At 38.6% G+C, this 20096-nt stretch overlaps 1 protein-coding gene across 11 annotated transcripts in view; it reads left to right on the plus strand.

The window, feature by feature from the left end:
- The window catches only part of PATJ (PATJ crumbs cell polarity complex component), a 156869-nt gene that overhangs the window by 98142 nt on the left and 38631 nt on the right, over window positions 1-20096 (plus strand). For 8 of the 11 annotated variants that reach the window (XM_041127550.1, XM_041127551.1, XM_041127546.1 and 5 more), the window contains 3 exons: window positions 4724-4815; window positions 14294-14366; window positions 17722-17817. In XM_041127550.1, the coding sequence (XP_040983484.1) occupies window positions 4724-4815; window positions 14294-14366; window positions 17722-17817 (261 nt within the window). The remainder of the gene's footprint in view (window positions 1-4723; window positions 4816-14293; window positions 14367-17721; window positions 17818-20096) is intronic. The other 3 variants (XM_041127552.1, XM_041127545.1, XM_041127548.1) reach the window with 1 other exon arrangement.

A 20096-nucleotide genomic window follows, 5' to 3' on the forward strand; every position in this document is an offset into this window, starting at 1 on the left:
ATGTTTCTCCTGTGTCAAGACAGTTACTTTGGATTAGGCAAGGGGCACTATCCCTCAAGAGGGACAGTAACTTGAATGTAGAAAGACAGTGAGGTTTTCACACGAGAAGAGTCATCTTGAATGATTAACTCTGGTGTTTTATTTTTTTATTCCTATTTAAACACAATAGTCATAGCTTCTGTTCTTCTTAAGATTCATTTACTGAAGGTAATGCAGAGGGATAGTGTCCTTCTGGTCTTTTCATGGGAGGATACAAATACTTTTTTCATGTACTTTGTGTACAGGTACCAATTAAGGTTAGTGTCGGGTGGTGATTTTTAAAGCTGCAAATAAGATAAAGCTGTAATCGGAAAGCTGGTTGTGCACGAGGGCACAGGCAATCTGCGGTTTTCTGTCATCCTGTCTCTCTCTCTGCGCTCTCTAGGTGGGGACCCACGGGGTTCAGCTGCCTGCCGAGCCAACGGCAAAGCTGAACCGCAATGCGGGGCAGGAGATTTTCTGTCTTTGTGGAGTTTATGGTCTGTTGATCACTTTAGGTGATGCACGTGTTTGAATGTGTTCCGGGCAAGAAATTTGGTGAGGAAAGAAGAATTCACATTCTAATTAATTATTTTTTTCTTTCCAGTGTTTTCCTCGTGCTCTATTATTTGGGGGTTTGGTGTATTTTATGGGGTTTCAGTCTATATAATTTGACTCATCAAAAAGTTTTTGAAACTCTTCCCATTGTTTCAGAGTCTGGTTGTATCTGGAAATGCTACAATTCCTGTGGTTAGAAGGAACCTAATGCACTGGTACAAAGAAATAATTATTATAGAAAGCTGTGCCAGTTCTTTTACTAGCTTTGGGGTATCATTTAACTTGATTTTCATAAAAGTCAGATGATACTAATTTTATGGATTTCCATTACTGCCACATAGTAAAAACAGTGCTCTTTTTAAAAAAATATCCATATCTAATGTTTCTCTTCTGCAAATTAAAGTTTGAGAAGCAAACAAAGCTTTAAATTTTTTTCTCTTAAATTAAGAGTTCAGATTTCTGTGAGTTTGTACTTTCTGCTACTTCAGCGTATGAAACTGTAAAACAGAACTTTTGTAGGTGAAGGGAACAGTACATTTGGGATATGTGATAAAATCTGCCATAAAGCAGTGTAGGGTTATATTAAAGATTGAACTTAAGTGTGGTGACCTGACCTCATACATGTAGCATGTTTTTGTTTTTATCTTTCTCTGTTCTCTGCTGTCTTTCCAAGAAGTTATGTAAAGAGACATTTAAAGAAGAGTTGAGGTTGATTTAGATCAGTTTATTTCTTTTGCTTAGTCAAAGCTTTGTTTTTCTTTTCTAATCTCTAATGAAAAAAATAAAGCACAGATTCATAGGTTTTGACTCCCAGAGTACTCTTTGGTTAATCTGACGTGTTACTTTATTTAATTTGAAAGATTTAAAATAGCATTGCTTATGAAATTCTAGATGTTTTCTTTTTTTTTTTTTTATTTAAGTAGGCTTTTGTGCTTTGCTTGTCATTGTGGTATCCGAAGCTAACGGAACATTAATTTACTTTGCAAAAGAAAGGGACCTTTTTTAAAAAAAAAAAAAAAAAAAAGAAAAATTAATACTGGCTGTAATAACTATGTGGGACAGTCCAAAACCTTGTGGAGATATATTACTTTGATTATCCTTTCATTTTGGTGTAATTAAATAATTATAACTTACAGACCCAGCTCACAGCTAATTAAATTTTGGACTATTTGATACATGTAGTGAATAGGATTAATTTAGCCAGAGTAAAGACTATAAATTTTAATCTAAGAAGTCTGCTGTTTAGAAAAATTGATAGTAATTTAACTAAATCCAAACAATTTGTAAAGCATACAGGATTCCCAGTGAATAATTTATTTCTGAACTTAGAGAAATTAAGTCAACAAACTTGCTGGAAGTTTCAAGTCTAGCTTGAAGCCAGAAGGCAACTGAGCATTAATTTTTGCCACTGGTTTTATAATTTATCTTTCAGTAACAAAGCGTGGCCTAGGATATTGCTTCTCGCCCTACATTTGCAACCATGGCAGTTGCAGACAGCACCATATTAAACCCTTACAAATGTTGGCGTGATGCTGTTTCCTCAGTGCTGATCGTTTCATGCCAGCTCAGACTCTTGTAGACCTTTCTTGGTTCTCTCTTTGTACAGTGAGCAACTTGGTAGGTAAATGGTTTGCATTTCAATCTTAATGAATAATCAAGCGTTAGAGGTTTTATTCTTGTCCTTGCATTGTCCTTGTTTAACTGATGAACTTGCATGTTGTTTTGACCCATTGAAAATAAGATGGGAGTATTGTGAAGTTGCCAATATGACTGAATAGGCTGAATGGTGCAAGGCTGTAAGACTTGGCCGGTTGTTTCTTGTTTGAATGAAAAAATCTTCTAGGAATACAAAACCAAAATCCAATACAAACATTTTGAGTAACAAAAAGCCCTTCTATGATTACTGGTAAATTGTTCCTGGGCTCTACTATCATTATTGTTTTAAGCAGCATTGGTATATCAAATGTGAATGTAAATATTACGTTGTAAATTAAGAGTGGGAGGAAAAAATCGCAGCATTGAAACGAAGCTGGCTGCTCACTTTGGAAGGGTGTATGAACACTCCAGCCCCAAAGAGGTGCATTAATCTAATCAAGATGCTTGGAGTGAGAATTTTGACAGAGTTAAATAACAGATTCTTCTGCACGCTTGGAATCCTCTGATGCTTGCTTAGACAGCAAGACACGAAACGAGCTGAACCATGAACCTGAACTAACATCGTGGCTCCAAATACTATTAATTTCAATTTTTTTTTCCTTCATCTTTAAAGTTTTGCCCTCCCTTTTGGACAAAATACGAGATGTTAAATGTAGCTTTGAATTAGTTTCCATGTTTATGTTTACAGGTATTCAGGTGTAGGTAAATAATTGTTCTTCCACAGATCATTGTTATCTTGATGCTTATTCCAGTCTAAATTGTCGAAGTTGAAGGAAGATAGCTCTGGTAGTCCTGTTCCCTGCTGTCAGGGGAGGATGCTTTCCTTCACCACCTTGCTGAGTGTTCACTTCAGCTTAGTTGTAAATCTGAAAATCTTTAGGGTACAACTAAGAAACTGCTCAAGGGTTTTGTTAATCTTCTTGACATAGTGGGTTTTGTCCGATCATACTCAGCTCAGCTTTTACTTTCTTTAAATTTATTGTGGTATTCATATCTACCGTATGTTCTGCATATGATCTTCATGACTGCAATTTGTGCAATGCCTGAGCTGAAAGGCGAGCATCCTCTTAGGATACCTCTGAGGTGGGAGGCATTGACGAAGGGGAGCTGAAGCCCAAGAAACCCAGGTCATTGTGGGCAGACTGAGGTGGAGCGAGGTGTTAAACACAAGCCCTGTGCCTGTGAAATGAATGAAATGCTTTAAATATTCCATTTTTACACTGCAGGTTATTTTTGTGGTATGATACTAAGTATGCTTTTGGTTGGCTTGGAAGTAACTACTATATTCATCTCAGAGATGCTGTTGTGCTTGTTGAAGTCCCACTTACTGAGCATGGCACTGGGAGACAGTAAGCATCTCATTTTCCTCAAACTGGGAAAAGACTTCTAGTTCCTACAGAATGAAAACTCCTGAAACACAATCTGTATCAAAGCCAAGCTATTTCCCTCTGAAAACTGTAGCATTTGCTTGCATGCGGCAAAAGTGTCCAACGTAGTGCTTGGTGTCTGTTGCTGTGCTTAGGTGTTTGATCCATCACAGCAAAAGTGATGTGGCATGTCCTTAAATTGTCCTTTTTCTCCATGGGTATCAGTTCTGTTTCTTTCAGTGGAACTGAGGAGTCAGCACAACCTTAACAGCAAGTGTTCCTAAACTGCCAGTTGCCAGTAGGTAAGGTATAGGAGTGTCTGTCTCAAAATCTGTGCTGTTGTCGTATCTATATGATTCTTCTCAGGTCAAGTTGTTTTCCAAAAATCTGGGAACAATACTTAAAATCCATTCTATGGATCTGTGAAAAAGATTTTTCTCATTTGTGGCTTACTAATGAGACTATAAATTAGCTCTGCATTGGTTCCTGTTTTGTATTGGTCTAGAATAAAACTTGGAATGTTTTGCTATTAATACAGTATTTTTTCTTTGATAAATTGGAGCCCAAGATGTTGAAAATGTAGTATTTTAAAATCCGTTCTAAGGCTGCAATTCTGTGGTCCGTCATGGAATCGGTATGAGAAGGAGGATGTTCTTAAAATCAAATTAGGATTTTTCCTTTCAAAAGGCATGATAAGAAAGCCGATGAGAAATGGTTAAAGTGTTGCTGCTGAGTTGCAGACTACTCACCATCCTCATCCAGTAGTTGGCTGAGGGAAGGGGCGGCAGCCTTGGGCAGTCCAAGGCCAAGCTGAGCAGTGCCTGTCTCCTCCGATGTGCTTATTATGGGATGTCTTTCTGCAGTTGTGCCTGACAGAGGCTTTTAGTGCCTCAGCCCTGGTATTTCTGCCTCTACAACCCTGTACAGAGAGGTATATCTATCAGTGCAACGTTGGTATTCCTGTCTGCAAGAACCTCAAAAGTTAGGCGATTTATGTTTTGCGGACCGCATTTTCTTTAAGTCTTATCTCTTTATTCCACAATAGATTTGGAAGTCTTGGTGGTATAAATTAAAACAATGCATACCTGTCCACTTACATGAAAATCTTCATTTTCTTTTAACAGATAAACAATCAGATATTATATGGAAGAAGTCATCAGAATGCTTCTGCAATCATTAAGACTGCCCCATCAAAGGTCAAGCTAGTTTTCATACGGTAAGAATGGTTCTCATCAAAACATTTGTTTGCACTTTAGCCTATTACATTACATGTTTACATATTTATCTTGTTTTGAAAATGCTGAATTTGCTTAGTTCTCTTTGAAGTGAAATAAACCTTTTCCTTGACTATTCTCAGAACAGTTGAAGAGTTCTCTTTAATACTGTAAAAAAAAAAAAAAAAAAAAACTAATGTAATTGAATGCCTATTTTAGGTGTGTCTGCTGAAGACTTGAGCCATCTGTCCCTCTTGGGCTTGAGAGCACCCTGATAAGAGCTGCTTCTCACTAAAGTGCTTTAGGTTGGTTCTGCCAGCACAAAGACGGGGCGGGCAGCTTGCTTCACCCAGACTGCCAGCAGGGAGTGAAAATGGTGCAGAGGCTTGGGGCTGGAGAGGGAGCTGCTGTGAGAGGAGCAGGCAAGTGTGGGTGGAGTACATGGAGCATGGGCATCAAAAGAGGATTTAAAAAGTGAACTAGGGCTTATTTGTACAGCAGGGGAGCTTGACTTTGACAAGGAGCACTGGGATGGCTTCTGTAGGAGGCAATATGATAAAACATCCTTTCATCTGCATATGAATTACATCTAGACATCTTTTCTTTTACTCCAAGCATGAAAATTTTTCCTCTTTGTATGTGAATTAAGGACACGTCCATGTGTTCACTCAGTAGTTCAGGAAGTGTTACTCTTATGACCCTGGGTGGGAGGTCTGAGAAGAAGCTGCCTCTTTCCCAGAACTCGTATATGCTTTAATATATTGGAATTTCATAAATGCATCTATTCCAGCCGTGACTTTCGTTGGGCACTTATCCCTATGCCATTTTATAATGTGGTCTTCCCACCAACATATACATCATACTTGAAATTGGTTTATATTCTTCGCTCATACACAGCTTACCTGTGAGCAATGTAATAATCTGTGGGTGAATGCATATAAATGTGTACATTTACTCACATGGCTCTGTCTGGTACAGCATACACAGAAATGATGGAAGAGCAGCATTAGTGCAGTGAAGAATGAGTTGCTATACTTGGCAGCACAGAGGATCTGGAGGAGATTAATGATCTTGCCTGCAGCTCCCATGTTACTTTCCCCAGCTATTGAAAATTAAACGTCATGTACAACAACTCACTCACCATTACTTAATTGCATGTGGAAAATGTGTCTGGTTGGAAGCTCCAGAGGCAGAACCACAACTTACGAAACCAAAACCCAGGGCTGGGTTTAGTGCTGTCAGGCAGCACGGAGAGCGTGAGCTTCTTGCGACCTGTCTTGCCGCACTGAGCACGCAGCTGGCTGCAGAGCACTTCGCTCCGCAGAGCTGCAGCAAAGGGTGCGTGTTAGCTCCAGTCGCCCATGGATTGGAAATCCTCGGTGCATATTTTGTATCGTGTTTAAGACGTAAAGGCCATGTAAGTTCTTAGCTGTAATTCCCCTTCTCAGATTGTCTGTGTAGAAGTGGATTTCAAGGCAAACAGTTGTCTTAATGATCATAATCAATAGATATTGGAAATACCATTGGGTAATTCTTGTTTCTGTCTCTAGAGTTTAATTTTAAAAAAAAAAAAGGTTTCTATTTTTAAATGCTGCTGCTGAGGTTATAAACTTGTATCCAAGAGCACGCACCTTGCCACTGCTCTCTGCCTTGCCTTAGAGTACGCTGACAACTGATGGGTCTGTTTGCTTGACCTGAGCAGCCATTCAAACAGCGATGAAAAGAAATTCTTCCACTGAGAGAATGACGTTAGTAACTAGAGCACTGGCTCTAACGCGGGAGAAAACTAATGTCTCCTTTTTTTTGGTGTATTGTCAACTACTCATAGTAAGAGGGGTGTTTCTAAATTTTAGCAAAGCAAAATTAGACTGTCTCTCTTAAAGGTGAATTTTAAGGAGAAACGAGAATTATTTTCTTTTCTCATGCAAACTGTATTCCATGAGCCCATTCTATCTTGGTGCTTCCCGTTCCTACACCTTAGACCACAAAACCAGTGGATGTGATTGACTGAAAACGTGAACCAAAAGACTGTGCTGGTCCCAGAAGTCTTGTCCGTGGTGCAGTTTGGTAGAAAATGTTTCTTCTTGCTTTATCAATTTATTTAAAAACTATAATATAAAATGAGGGTATTGAAATGCCACTACTTAATGAATTGTGGTGCCAGCTGTAGTAACTAAGAGCAGCAATAGGCATCTTGAATCTCCATCCATCTCTTGTACGTGCACGTGCAATAGCTTTTCCAGCTGAGAACAAAGCGCTGAGTGTAGCAGACTCAGCTCTTCTGGTAGGTTTGCTGCTTGGCTGATTTCAGATGTATTCCTCTGGGCTCTAATGATGTGGAAAGAGCAGGATACCGTTACATTTGTTATGCTTTGAAAATGAGGAGGAGCCAGCTGCAACAGAAATACTACTTTCCTCCTCCTGAGCACTGTTACCAGTGCAACTTCTTTTAAAGGTAGAAGGTGCGTAGCATAACATAGCCAAACACATTCTGCAGCACACAGTAAGAAGAGGCCACAGCTCACCGTAGCAAAATAACATGTGCTGCAGGAGTTATGAGAGAAATGGATTTGTTCTTCATGTACATGAAGATATTAATGTTCTAATTTCACCAGTGAAAGGCGTGAGTAGGTTATAGGTTTCCAGAAACACGTCATTCTGCAGCCTAAAAAGTTCCTGCATGCCCGACTGAGCTGACCTGGGACATAAAATCAAAACTGGCGAACTCTTGGGCTATTACCAAAAAGTGCCTGCTTTGATATCCCGAGGCCTTCTTTTCCTCAGATGAAGGATGCTCAGCGATAAGCATGCTGCTTTTCACTTTGAAGCAGGAAACAGCATCAAGGTTTTCCTATTTCTGGTGTTTTGGTTCATGTGCAGGGCAGGGGGATGTTTCCATAAACTCTTTAGTCAGTTACGAAAGAAACCCAGAAATTCCTGGGCACAGAAGAGCCTTTTTGTGAGAACTGTAATAACCATTATTAAATAACTTGGACTTTGTTGCACCCAAATTTATTTTTTCTAGGAAAAAATAAAGAATAGAAGGTGTCCTCAGCCTTTTTAACTTTTTACTAAAATCCTAACTTGCCGTCTGTGCTATAAAAATCTGTTCACACTTTTTTTATACCCAGGTAGTGTTACAATTGCATTCCCACCCTTTCCTGAAATTTTTGCTGATGAGACATAGTGCAGTAAGTGTTGTGAGAATCATAGACGTCCCTGTATATTTGAAGGCTTCTCGCTCTGGTTTATGAGCATCTTTTCCTCAATTAAGTTGACGATGATTATTTAAAACAGTTGATTTTGGCCAGATTCCAAAATACAGGTCTTAACACAGCACTGTTTCCCAGTGGTCTCATTAATTACATGAGCTTGTAATAGCATCTAAAAGATTTGCAGTTATAGTGTCACTTTTTTTTTCTTTTTTAGATTCAGTGCATCTTGTGCTTTGTAGCCTTCTACAGTAACAAATTTGAAGGCATTTAACCTGCTCACCCAGTTTATCAAACAAACAAACCAATTGCCTAGGCACGGCAAGATTTTCCTGAGATGAAATGGCTCATTCCAAGTGCTTCCTTTGATTAGTGTCCAGTTACGTTTTATCTGACCTCAAAGTCTTAGAGCTGCTGCATGAACTTCCAAGCTACTGTGTCAAGTACGAGTTGTCTTTTTGATTTCTGAATATCAGAAATAAATCATAATTTGACTGCAGCTTTCCAAGGTATATAAAGGAGTCTTGCTATGGAAGCACTAATGGAAGTTAGTGGCAATAGGGCATGTAAAGGTCTTAGCTGCCTTTTGAAATTCTTCGTCTGAGTCTCCAAACAACAGGAAGTAGCCAGGTAATAATGAGAGAAAGGGACTTGCTTCTTGTAGGAGTCTCTGTGCCCTCGTTCCCAAAATAGAATGGGTTTTGTATCCATTGTGGTTTTTGTTCATGCATTATAAGTCCATCCTTTTAAGATGCATAATAAAACAATATAATTAGATTTTACATCTGTAGTAGGAAATCCAGTTTATATCAGAATGCTCTTTTACAGTGAGAATTTTATGATTCAGCAAATTCAGAGTTTTTTCCATGCTCAATTAACTGCCTTTAATCTGTTTTGGTGCTTCAGTGTTGGTATAATAAGCAGATCAAATATAGTTTGAGTGCTTGAATCAAAGTGAATGCCACTGATTTCAAACCATCATCCCATTGTGTTCAGTTCTGTGATTCATTCTTTGGTATACCTTCATTCCTTAAAAGAAAATTGTCCTGTGCTGTGATGAAACGTGAGAAATGCTTTAAGAGTAAAGTACTGTAGGATTTTGCTTATTTAAATACCATCTGTTAGCTGTCCAGAGTCGTCCTCCCACACTGCAGTCATTCGTTCTGTTATCATTGCTTTCTGGTGACGGGATCGTAGCTTCTCAGTGAAGCCCACAAGTCTCTGTCACCTAACCCCTCCTTCTGTTTCTAGGTGTAATTGTAAAGACTGATCTCTTGTTATTTATGGTGATGTGCAAAGGAGAGAGATCCTTATGCTCTGAGGACCGGTAAAGTGATGGCAGTGGCTGGATCGGCCAGTTCTCGGTGCTGTTTAACATTCTCCATTGCTGTGACTTTTTCTGCTCTTCTTTTAGAGCCTCTATAAGTAACATTGTGTGTTATATGCCAAAGTCTCAAATACTGTCATGCTTTATAAATTATTTTTGCTTCAAGTTTGTTCTAACTTACATAATTGGTCATATTTTAATAGTATAAACTCTGTTTTTACTTGCTTTGATTGTTTAGTTTCTTTCATGTGGGAAAGCTTTAAAAATAAGCTCTTGCCAGACACTGTGTGTGCAAGTTTGAACTTTTCCTGTTTTCTTCAGAGCTGTTTCCTCCTTGCTGTCATACACATGTGGGAACAAGTGCAAGGTTGAGGAAGTTAAGTAATTTGGGCTCTTTCAAACCTTTGATGACCTAAGCTGCAGTTTATATGAACATTAGTTGTTCATTTAAAATATTTGTATGCATTTGGCTCTCACATGGTTAGGAGTGGATGGAAGGGAAATGGAGAACAAGACTGTTCTTGCTGTTAGTAGGAGAGATTTTTCAAGAAGATGCACAATACAAAAGTCTTGCCTTGACCCAGCTGAAGGAAAAATCCCAAGTGCCTTTTCAGTATGCAACTTTCCTGCAGCTCCCCTTTTCCAAAGGAACTTCTAGAGAGAAAACAAAGATGAGAAAATACGAGATCCTGACCTGATTTTTCTCTTTTTTTTAATAAGCAGGATCTGGACAATATAAATTTTCAATAATCTGCAGGACTTTATGCCCTGGTGTCACAAGCAGTGGGAGTCCTAAGGGTTACTGGGCAAACATTGTTCATTCACTTGGTCTGCAGATCGGTTCCAACTAAGATGTCACGCAACTGCATACAAGCAATTGGGTTTTTCTCCTGATTCTTGCTGTACTATGTATTCCCAAAAAGCATCCACAACCCCTTACAAAGCTGTTGTCAAATGATCTTTTAGTGTTGATGAACTGTGTAGTTGCAGATAGTTTGGCAGGAGGTTCATCTCCCTTAGTTTAGACATCTAGAAGTCATCTGGACTTCTGTGATTAGTGAACAGTTGTCAGGAACCTCCAGAGAGCAATTCAGTTCATCCTGTCCTAAATTAGGTCATTTAGGTGCTGGGATGAATTGCCCTTCTGAGTGGATCTGGTTTGGGCTTTGTCTTGATTTTGCACTGATCATAGAAGAAGTTTGGACACTATCTTAGACAAGAAGCTCTGCTTTAGGCAGGTAATGAATCTCATTCGGCATACTCAAGAAGGATTTTCTTAGTGTTTCATGACAGTGAGCTTATACCGTTGCAAACCTGAGAGGCAGAAGAGTAAGTAAAATGGAAAATGTCCTCAAAGGGAGGCAGGGAACCTGAATTCAAGAATTACAAATCTGAGGTTGATGAGCAAAAAAAAAAAAAAAACCCTGAATTTGGCTGAGGCTGTGACTTCTGGTTATCGTCTCTAGAAAGATAACTTTCTGAATGCTTCATAGACCATTCCAGCTGTGTGTGACATTCCTCCGATGTGCCAGAGACAGCTTTCTGATAAGTGCAGCACAGCATTGCAGGGCAGCCTAGCTGAAGCCTTATAGCAGACAACTTTAACTTCCCTTCAGGCTTACTTTCTGCAGCATGGAATGAGTAATCCCTTTAGATTTATATTTGCATATTGCTCTCTTCAGGCTTCTTTTGTGCCAAGTGTTATGGTAGTTAATTATTAGTCAATAATAACTGTATTTGTCTCTGCTTAAGCTGCACATCTCCCCCTTCATCGGAGGTGCAGTTGTTAGGTAGAGCAAAGCACCAGAACTTCTTCTCTCTGGTCAGCGAGAAAGGACGGGGAATGTCCAGGGGTCCTATTTAGACTAGAAAGGAAGTAAAATGTAGTAAAGTATGGCAATCTAATCAACTAAATCTGAAAGGGTATGAGCTTTTCTAAAGTTTGAAGAGTCTTTGCCACTTATATATTGCTTTGATCTTGCTTCCTGTGACGTTTGCAGTGAGGAGAGCTTCTTGTTCTTCAATATGGAGCTATTGGTAGTGATGTTGGTACGAGCAATAGGCACTCTTAACCTCCAAGCAGATCTAATTCCCATTTTCACTCAGAGACTCATCCTGAGAGGTTAGAAGCAATAAAAGTATTTGTGGGAGGAGTGATGAATTCCTTCCCTATTCATTTTATATGTAACTGATGAAATATAAACAGTTCTCTAGAGCACGAGCTCAGCAAGGAGGCGGGCTGCTGTCCCAGTGTCTTATACAAACCAGCACAAGAGCTGGAACAAGAGCGGTGGATGTTTATCATTTTGGGAGATATGGAGGGGGAGCGTCTGAGCTTCCCTGCTGTATGAATTGCATTGTGTGTTGCTTTGACCCTGAGAGTATGAAGCTGTGTCTTGACTGTGAAGGGTTTAGACATCTTAACCTCAAGCAATATTGAGCACTGGTAACTGAGAACAGCTTTCTCGGAGGTGGTTATGTAGCAACTATTGGCAAATACATTGAATGCTCATTTGCAGTCACTGTAGTTTGAATATTTTGTTCAGACTTCTAAGCTGTCTGCTCCTGCATCAAAAGAAAATGATTGCTCCCTTTAGTTGTAAATAAATTCATGTTTTCGTTGAGGACACTTAGGGAAGTGGAGAGCAGAAAGAGCAATTTATTATTAGATCTGTCACTTTAAAATATGTTCCCACTTTGATTCTGCTTTGAAGCATTCTCCTTTGAAGCAGCATTAAAGTATTTAAATATGTACGAGTCCTAGCAAGGGGAGATTACAAGTTGTGACACTTCGTAACCTTGGGGTTTTTATTTTTTGCATTTTTTTTCCAGGGAATTGCTGTAAGTGGTTTTTTATTGCTTGGAATAAAAATGGCCATCCATTTAAATTTGCGTAAAGATTTTTGCCCAGCGATTGGAAAAAAAACCATGTTGTTTTGTGTATATATGAAGTAGAAACTAGTTTGTATAATTAACTACACCCCACTTTGTCATGCAGATCATGAAGCTTCTGTCTAGCAATTTTTAGAACATTTCTTACAAAGGTTTATACATACCGTGTTATTTTCAAGTTTGCTCCTAACTGCAAGGTATGCAGCATGCGTTGTAAGCTACAGGAGCGTTGTTAGTTTTCATGCTGTTTGTGCTTCACATAAACTATTGTCAGAAAACCTCTACAGTCAAGTAAAAATTGCTGGGTCTCTTAGACAGACACCTTACATTTGCTGATTTATTCTTATAGGTTAGAAAAGCAATATAATTAGATCGATGTCTCATGAAGATAGGAGGAAAAATGTCCTTGCCTAATATGCCTTAAGGGGTAAAATGCACTTGGAAATTGTGAAACGCTTATGAAATTCACGGGCTTGATTCTGTGCATTCCTCAGATTTCTCTCTTGGCCCTGTGCACGCGTGTTTCTGCATCACGGGCCACTCTGGTTCTGATCTTAGCATGGTTTCTGACTCTTGCAAGGCTTTGAGCAGGGCCAAGAGGAGAGGCTGGGAGCGAGTACAAAAATGAGCAGCACAGAACCAATTCCTTTGAATTGTATGGCTGTTTGGTTGAAGATAAGTAAATGAATTCACCAACCTTTGCCTGCAGGATTTATCATTTCAAATGCCTGTGACTGAATTTCCCATATGCTGCTCTGCTGCGAGCTATTGATTTACAGTGTTGTCTTTCAGTGATCAGAACATGCTAGCTTCATGTGTTTAACTCTTGAGGGATAAAATGAGACTTTTTTCTTTCAGGCACTTCTGTAAAATGTTTTTAAACACATACTAGTCTAATATTTTATTCTCGAAATTAAAGAGGAAAAAATTCTGCTTGTGTTACAGTAACCTGGAAGGTAGTAGATAGGACCAGAAATCAAACCCAGAACACACACTGCATGAGAAGCCATGTCCTGTCATCTCAAGATCTGTATCTGCAAAGCAGCAGTATTACTGATACCTCCTCTGTCATGTTTGGTGAGCAGAGGCTGTGTGATAGTACTGAATCTTTAGCAAAATGGGGTTTGCATCATGTTCCTGGCTTCTGTGTTCTGTAAGAGTTGTTCACCCCAGAATAAAGAGGTGCATTAGTACAGTTTTTGAAGCAAAATTTTGAGTCTTTTTTTCATATGCCTCAGATTTGCCTTAAACAATATCACTGAGGTCGTATTTTACTTGGTTCGGTTTTACAGAGGCCAAAAAAAATGCAGAGCTAATATCACAAGCCAAATAATTTTAAATGGGAGTCGAGGAAAAACATTAGCAAGGCAGAATGCTATTTAATAAAGAAAAAAAGGCTTATGAAAGTTACAAAGTAATCAGATGTCAACTTAGGAATGCATTTTAAAGAGGATAGAGGAAAAGATGCCATACGTAATAAGTATCTTTGAAAAATAGCGCACTTTATATGTAGGGGGAATCAATGTTCATCTGTTTTCTTCTTCCTGCATTTTATAAAAATTCTTCCAAGTTTTTACATCGAATCTTTTAGAAAAGACCACTGCAAATATGAACAAAAAAGAAAAAGCAATCTGTTGTAGTAAAACAGGTGTTATATTTCAGTAATGTGAATGTTACACTGTAAACACGCAGTTTACAAATGTAGACGCTACTAGAAGAGGCTAATGAAGTATTAGCACATCTATTGATGTGTAGGGACCATAACTCCAACTGCATCCTTGGATAATCCGCACAAAATTAGATTTCCAAAGAATGTGATGTCAGTATGTCCAAAATGAAACTACTGTGGTCCCAAGAAGGGATGTAATCTGTTTGCTAGCAAAGAACAAAAGCAAAAATGAAGTGCTTTTCTAAGCTGTAACTTCTGGTAAGAAACAGTTACTTTTTAGGCTAGTAAGAGTATTTTCTTAATGGACAAAACCAACTCAAAAGAGAATTTTGGCCATTATGGTTTAGTGTGTAATATGTTGTTGCTTGTTTGTTTTACAGAAGTGAAGATGCAGTCAATCAGATGGCTGTTACTCCTTTCCCATTACCTTCCAGCTCCCACTCTTCTATTGAGGTAAGGTTTATGGATTGTTTTTTTTTAATTAGGGATTACTAAATTAGATAGATCAATCATAATTAGCAGTTCATTATAAATTCGAGCACCTTGTCTAATTAAACCCTGAATCATAAAATGCATTGGGTAGGAACTTGACCTAATAGGCATATTTTCCTGTCTCTTCTTTATTGATCTCATCATTACTGAAAGGGCTGGCATGGCATTAACCACAGGTATTAAACAGGTTATTGCTGTACAGGAGGAAGAAAAGTCTCCAAATGAAAGCCTTTCCATCTCCTATCCTGCTCCTTATTCAGCTGGTTAGAGTAGTCATGGTGAGGATCTTTTGCCTGGAAGATGCATATACTCCTACAGAAGAGAAATGAGCATTTTTCAGGGGAAAGTTCCCACCTTCTAAGTTCCTTTTCCCCTAGAATACCCTGCTATCAGTATCTCTAAAAATGAAGTAGGGATGACCAGCAACTAGCTACAGTAAAAGAGGTCACTGTGTACATGTTTTGCGTTACAAGAGCCCCTTGAGACAATCCCAGCCTAACTGAGAGCCCTGGTCCACCACTTTGTCCTGTGCCCCAGCATCGGACTCTCTCATTCCTGCTCATTTTCTTCTGGTAGGAGCAGACAAGGGCTGTTTAAGCAGTGAGCTCTAGTGTACACAGTGTTGTAGCATGCAATCTTCCAATGCAAAAACTTCCTTAGTGTGGTAATGTTACCAATGTTTTTCTTCATTATAGTTGCTATCTCAGCCCCAGTGTAGACTGATTGCTCTCTTGTGCACCATGAATCCCTGCAGTGTCACCACATTGTTATCATTTTGACATCTCAGTATGGTGTAACTAAATTTTCTTGATAAAGTACATGGTTAGCCTTGCTGTTGCTTTTTAATTCTATTTCTATTTGAGCTAATAAAGCAAAAGATGTTTTATAATTCAATTGGGGTTTGGTCTTGTCTTGAATTGATAAATTCATGTGTATTGAACTCCTGGTATTTCAATAAGCATTACTGTGATCCCACAGCACTGGTCCACGCTAGGTAACGCTGGATGAATCTCCTGTTCGCACGCTTGCTATTGCTTTCCAGATTATATCACCACTGATGGCTACTTCCATACAGGCATAGTGCTGTACAGTGCAAGAGCTGCTTAGTTTTTGTTTGGATCTGAGTCATTTTTGGACAGTGCTTTGGCTTCTTGTTCTCTCCTCCATAAAAGCAGCATGTCCCAGGTGTAGCTGGTGGATTGCAAATTACTCTGCAATGTACAGAGCCCAAGTTCCTTTTATTTTTGTTGACTCTTTAATACCTGCATTGGTTCCCAGCTTTGTTTAATATTTGTGTCTTCAGGATGAACCACGAAGCTTTGTTTAGGCACGTTTTGTGCTGTGTTCAAATGACTGTAATTAGACTCTACCAGCATGTGGAAACCAAATCGCTCAGCCTCATGTGCAATGCTTGCCTTTAGAGGTAGATGCTTGTGGGTTGAGTTTCATGCATTAATGGCAAGCTCTTACTATTTACATTGTGTCTGTTTTATAAGTAAATGCAAGTTTTTACTTCTAGCTAGTATTTTTTTTTATATAAAACAAATGTAACCGAAAGATACTGTTGTTGTATAGAAATTCACATTGCTTTCCTTTGTCAGCTGTTCCTGCCTTTAAATAAAGCAAAACTAGCTGTGCATTATATCTTGAAATTATATCTTCAAATATCTTTGAAATACCAAATAAATATTTAACATTGTGTGTTACATACACTGTACATGAAACTTGTCGGATCACATTAAATAGCCTGGCTAGTGTAACAGAATATCAGGATGCCATAGTTACCATGTACTGTTGTGTTAATTTTCTTCGTCTTATCTCTATCTTCATTAAGGTATTTTAATATGGAAAGTGATAAACAGTAAATATGCCTTAAAACAGGGTCTTGTTTCATTGCATGGAGCAACCCGGCAGGATAAGACTATGTTGTGGTGTAATACTGTGGGCAAGCCACCAGAAGCAACGTATATTAAATATTAATTACTGTAAAATATCTGTTTAAAAAAAAAGCTTCATTCATGAGAAGGCTACAGAATGAGATATTTTGGTGCAATACTGAACAGAGTGAGCCTTGGTACAAATGCAGAGGTACTTGACCTGCTTAAGTGGCGGTCAAGACGTGTGTAATTCTCATTGTGCACTTAAATATAAAATGTCTAATGAAAATTCAGAAATCATTTTGCTTCTAGGACTGAAGATCTTGAAATTTGATTTGTTGCACATAGTCCATTTTGCTTTGCAAGAGAGGACAGCTCCAAATGTGTATCAAAGGGCTAAGTGTATTAAAACTATTTTAAAATAAAGTAAATCAAAATAATAGATAAAAAAATCTTTTCAGATTCAGGACCTGGTTGTTTCAAAAAGGGAAGGAGAATTAACACCTTAAATTTTACATGTAACCGAATTAGTGATGCTCTCACCTTTAAATTCTACCTTAACTTTTTCCCTGAAAAGATGCCATTTCCTATCTATCCTAACTTTAATTGTCGGCATTGGAAGGAAATAATTTTTCTTGCAAGCTTATGCTTTTTAAATATATGCTAGTTATTATCTGGAGAAAATACCATAAAATCCCGATCAGACAAGCTTTTCTACTTAGTATGGTGCTATTTTATGTTTCAAGGGCCATTTTTGTTGGGAATCCTCTATAGAAAGGGAAAAAATTCATGCAGGAGAAAGTTCTGGAGCACATCTTGGTGAAAATACTTATGTCTTCTGGGCCATTCCCTTCATTTGCTGGTTCTCCAGCAGTTGTCATTGAACGTCATTTGCGGTATTCTCACAGTGATGTGCAGAAGTACCTGAATCCTGAAGCTACATTTGCACGTCAAGTTGAGGAGTCTAACCAGAAGAGCTTCGGTTTTACCGATTCCTCCAGGGTGGAGCGCTCAGTCCTGCTGCTGCCGATCTGTTCAGATCGTAGGAAGGAAACTGGGCCTCCTTTAACTTGCTGGGCATTCGTGAGACTCTCCTTCCCAACAGAAGTCTGGAGAAGGCCTCTTAATACAAACTCAGCAGTTTTCACAGGTGATAGGGATTAGTCTGGCCTTGAAAGTTGAGCCAGATCTGCACCTAAGTGCTAGTATCGGACTGCCTCGTAGTGCTTCGGGCCAGCCAAGTGGAGACCAAGGTCTGTCTTTCAAAACTTGTATTGCTTATTTGACTCCTGACATTAGGATGCTTTAATTGTGGATCTTTTTACTTTTTCATGCTGCTACTTGTTTAGAAAAACAAAAGGTAAAATTGTCTAATTTTTTTCTTTAGCTATTATGGGGGATCATAGCTCTGTTTAAAAACTGTTATCAATCCTTTCTAGCAGGATCACGGTGGCGCTGAACCAGCAAGCAGTGAAGAAGACCCGAGTTTGGAAGTTGTCGTGAAAAGCTTGACTGATGAGGAATCCAACAAAGCTGTAAGTGACTTAAAGCGATATTTAATCATGATTAGAGCTTAGAAAATGGAGGCTCATTGGCATGATTTGTTTTGTCTCCGCCTTTGTGTTGGAGTACACTTTTGTCAAATAATATCCAGTACATGTAGAAGCAGAATCAAGCTCTTAGTTTTACATACATAGACCATTTTCATGAACTAAGCAGTCAGTATAATTTGTTAAAATATTGAGATAAGAGTTTTTATGTAGCATTTTGGCCCTCTCGAGTTCTTTCTCAGTGAGGGGATTAAGTTTCTACTCTTGCCATCCATGTGTGACAAAATTCAGAAAAAAGCATAGTCTGTAAATCATATTCTTATTTATATTCATAGCTTCATAAATTCTGAGGCCAAAATGTCTATTATCATAATCTAGTCTTGCCTCCTGAATAACACAGCTATAGAGTTACTCTCAGTAATTTCTACATCAAGCCCATAACTTCTGGTTTAATGTGGTACTGTCAGCGTGCACTGTAATAAATACTGAACTTCTCATTGATACAGATGGAGTTTTTTGTTGTTTAATATGTCAGGATTGTGCATTACCAGAAATCTGAAAGTCCTTCAGGGTGCAGCTCTAATCTCTTTTTTTGGACTCCGTGTTAAAACTTTAAAATGGAAAACTACTAAACATGCTGAAGAGTGACTAACCTAGAGGTACATAAAATTTGCTGAGAGAGTCTTTTTGTCCAACAGCCTACTCCTTTTTCAAGTAGCGCATTGGCTGAGACTTGCTGTGCGTGCACAGTTTGTGTGTGCTGTCCTCAGCTAAGGAAACCCGACATTTCTGGATTATTTTTTTCTTAGATGTCTTCTTCCTGCTCCATCATGTCTTTTGCAAAGAGTGTCCTCGGTTTTGCAAATATGAATTGAATATACATAATGTTCTATAGCTAGTAAGTATTTGATTAACGAGTCTATGAACTCCAAGAGTTCGGAAGTGTTTTGTGCTACTCAAGCATCAGAATTAACCACCCATGTAAAATGGATTGGTTTGTGTTCCTACTGGATTGCAAAAAAGTTGGATTATTTGTATTTGGTAGCCTTGTGCAGAATCCTCCTTTGATGTGCTAGAATATAGATGAATCAGAGTTTTATTATATGTATTTACAGCTGTAATTCACCTGGTTTTATTGTTGTTCTTACTCATCTTGGCAAGAAACTTTTGAGGGATTACAAGGTAATGTGAAAAACTGCTCACAGACTGAAGTGGATAAAAATATATAAAATGTATTGTACAAAAATTAACCCTTGGTGTAGAGTATTGTGCTGTGCAGCTTTTTGAAAGGTATTAGAGGAAGCGCAAATTTAATGGAAAAAAAAATTAAATTTGCAGCAATCCAAGATAGGTGTGATGGGAAGATGCCACTGGAACAACAGGAAACCCAGAATATATTGGCAGCTTCTTTTCAAACTTGAAGCAAGAAAGAAAGGAACTGTGGAGGCAAAGGGTAGAAGTTACAGTATTTTAGACTGAAAGGTCAAAAAAAGAAAAAGATAGAGCATTGGTGGTAAGAGTTGTCCAGAACAGAGCAATGGCAGAAATGTAAGAGAAGACAAAAGCATGGGTTTGTTGAGAGCCTCTAGGTGAGGAGAACATCAGTATAATACTTAGTTTTTCTTTCCCACTGTCCATACCCAGTTATCTCATCTTTCCACTTAAATTCTTCACGTAACAGCAACTGGCTGCTACAATTTACTTTTTATCTTTGGAATTCAAAACGCATTATCCAGCAGGCCAGTATTATTATCCCCGCTGCGGCACAGAGGGGAAGCAACCTGTCCCGGGTCACTGGCGAGACCTGGAGGCAGTGAGTGTGTCACTCTTCTGGCTGCTGCGTAGCCCTGCCTTCATTCAATAGATATTTGCTTAGAGGTGACTCACTGATTTTTCCATTAGATAAATAGATTCTGAAAAGTTAAGGGCTAGGAGGTGGATTTAGAAAAGTATTCAAATGCCTGTAGATCCAACTGCTCATTCCATAATGCCTTCAGTTGGGCCAACCCTTGGTTTAGAGGCATAAATGGATGAAAAATAGCAGCAAAAGCCAGTTTCATAATTCTGGAGTTTTCTTTCAGTCAGGATTTTAAAACTACATGGCAAATATTTCTAAATGTATCTTATTTTTGGAAATGCTGATGGTTGTGATCAGTCCCTTCTGAGCAGAAGGAAATGGGCTTGTAGTTATATTGGCCTTAAGACTTCAGCACTGCAGTGCAGCACAAGACAGCTCGTTATTTTGAGGAAAAGAGATTTCTCTT

This window comes from Aquila chrysaetos, chromosome 12 (genome assembly GCF_900496995.4).
Source record: "Aquila chrysaetos chrysaetos chromosome 12, bAquChr1.4, whole genome shotgun sequence".
In the NCBI taxonomy this organism is placed as follows: Eukaryota; Metazoa; Chordata; class Aves; order Accipitriformes; family Accipitridae; genus Aquila; species Aquila chrysaetos.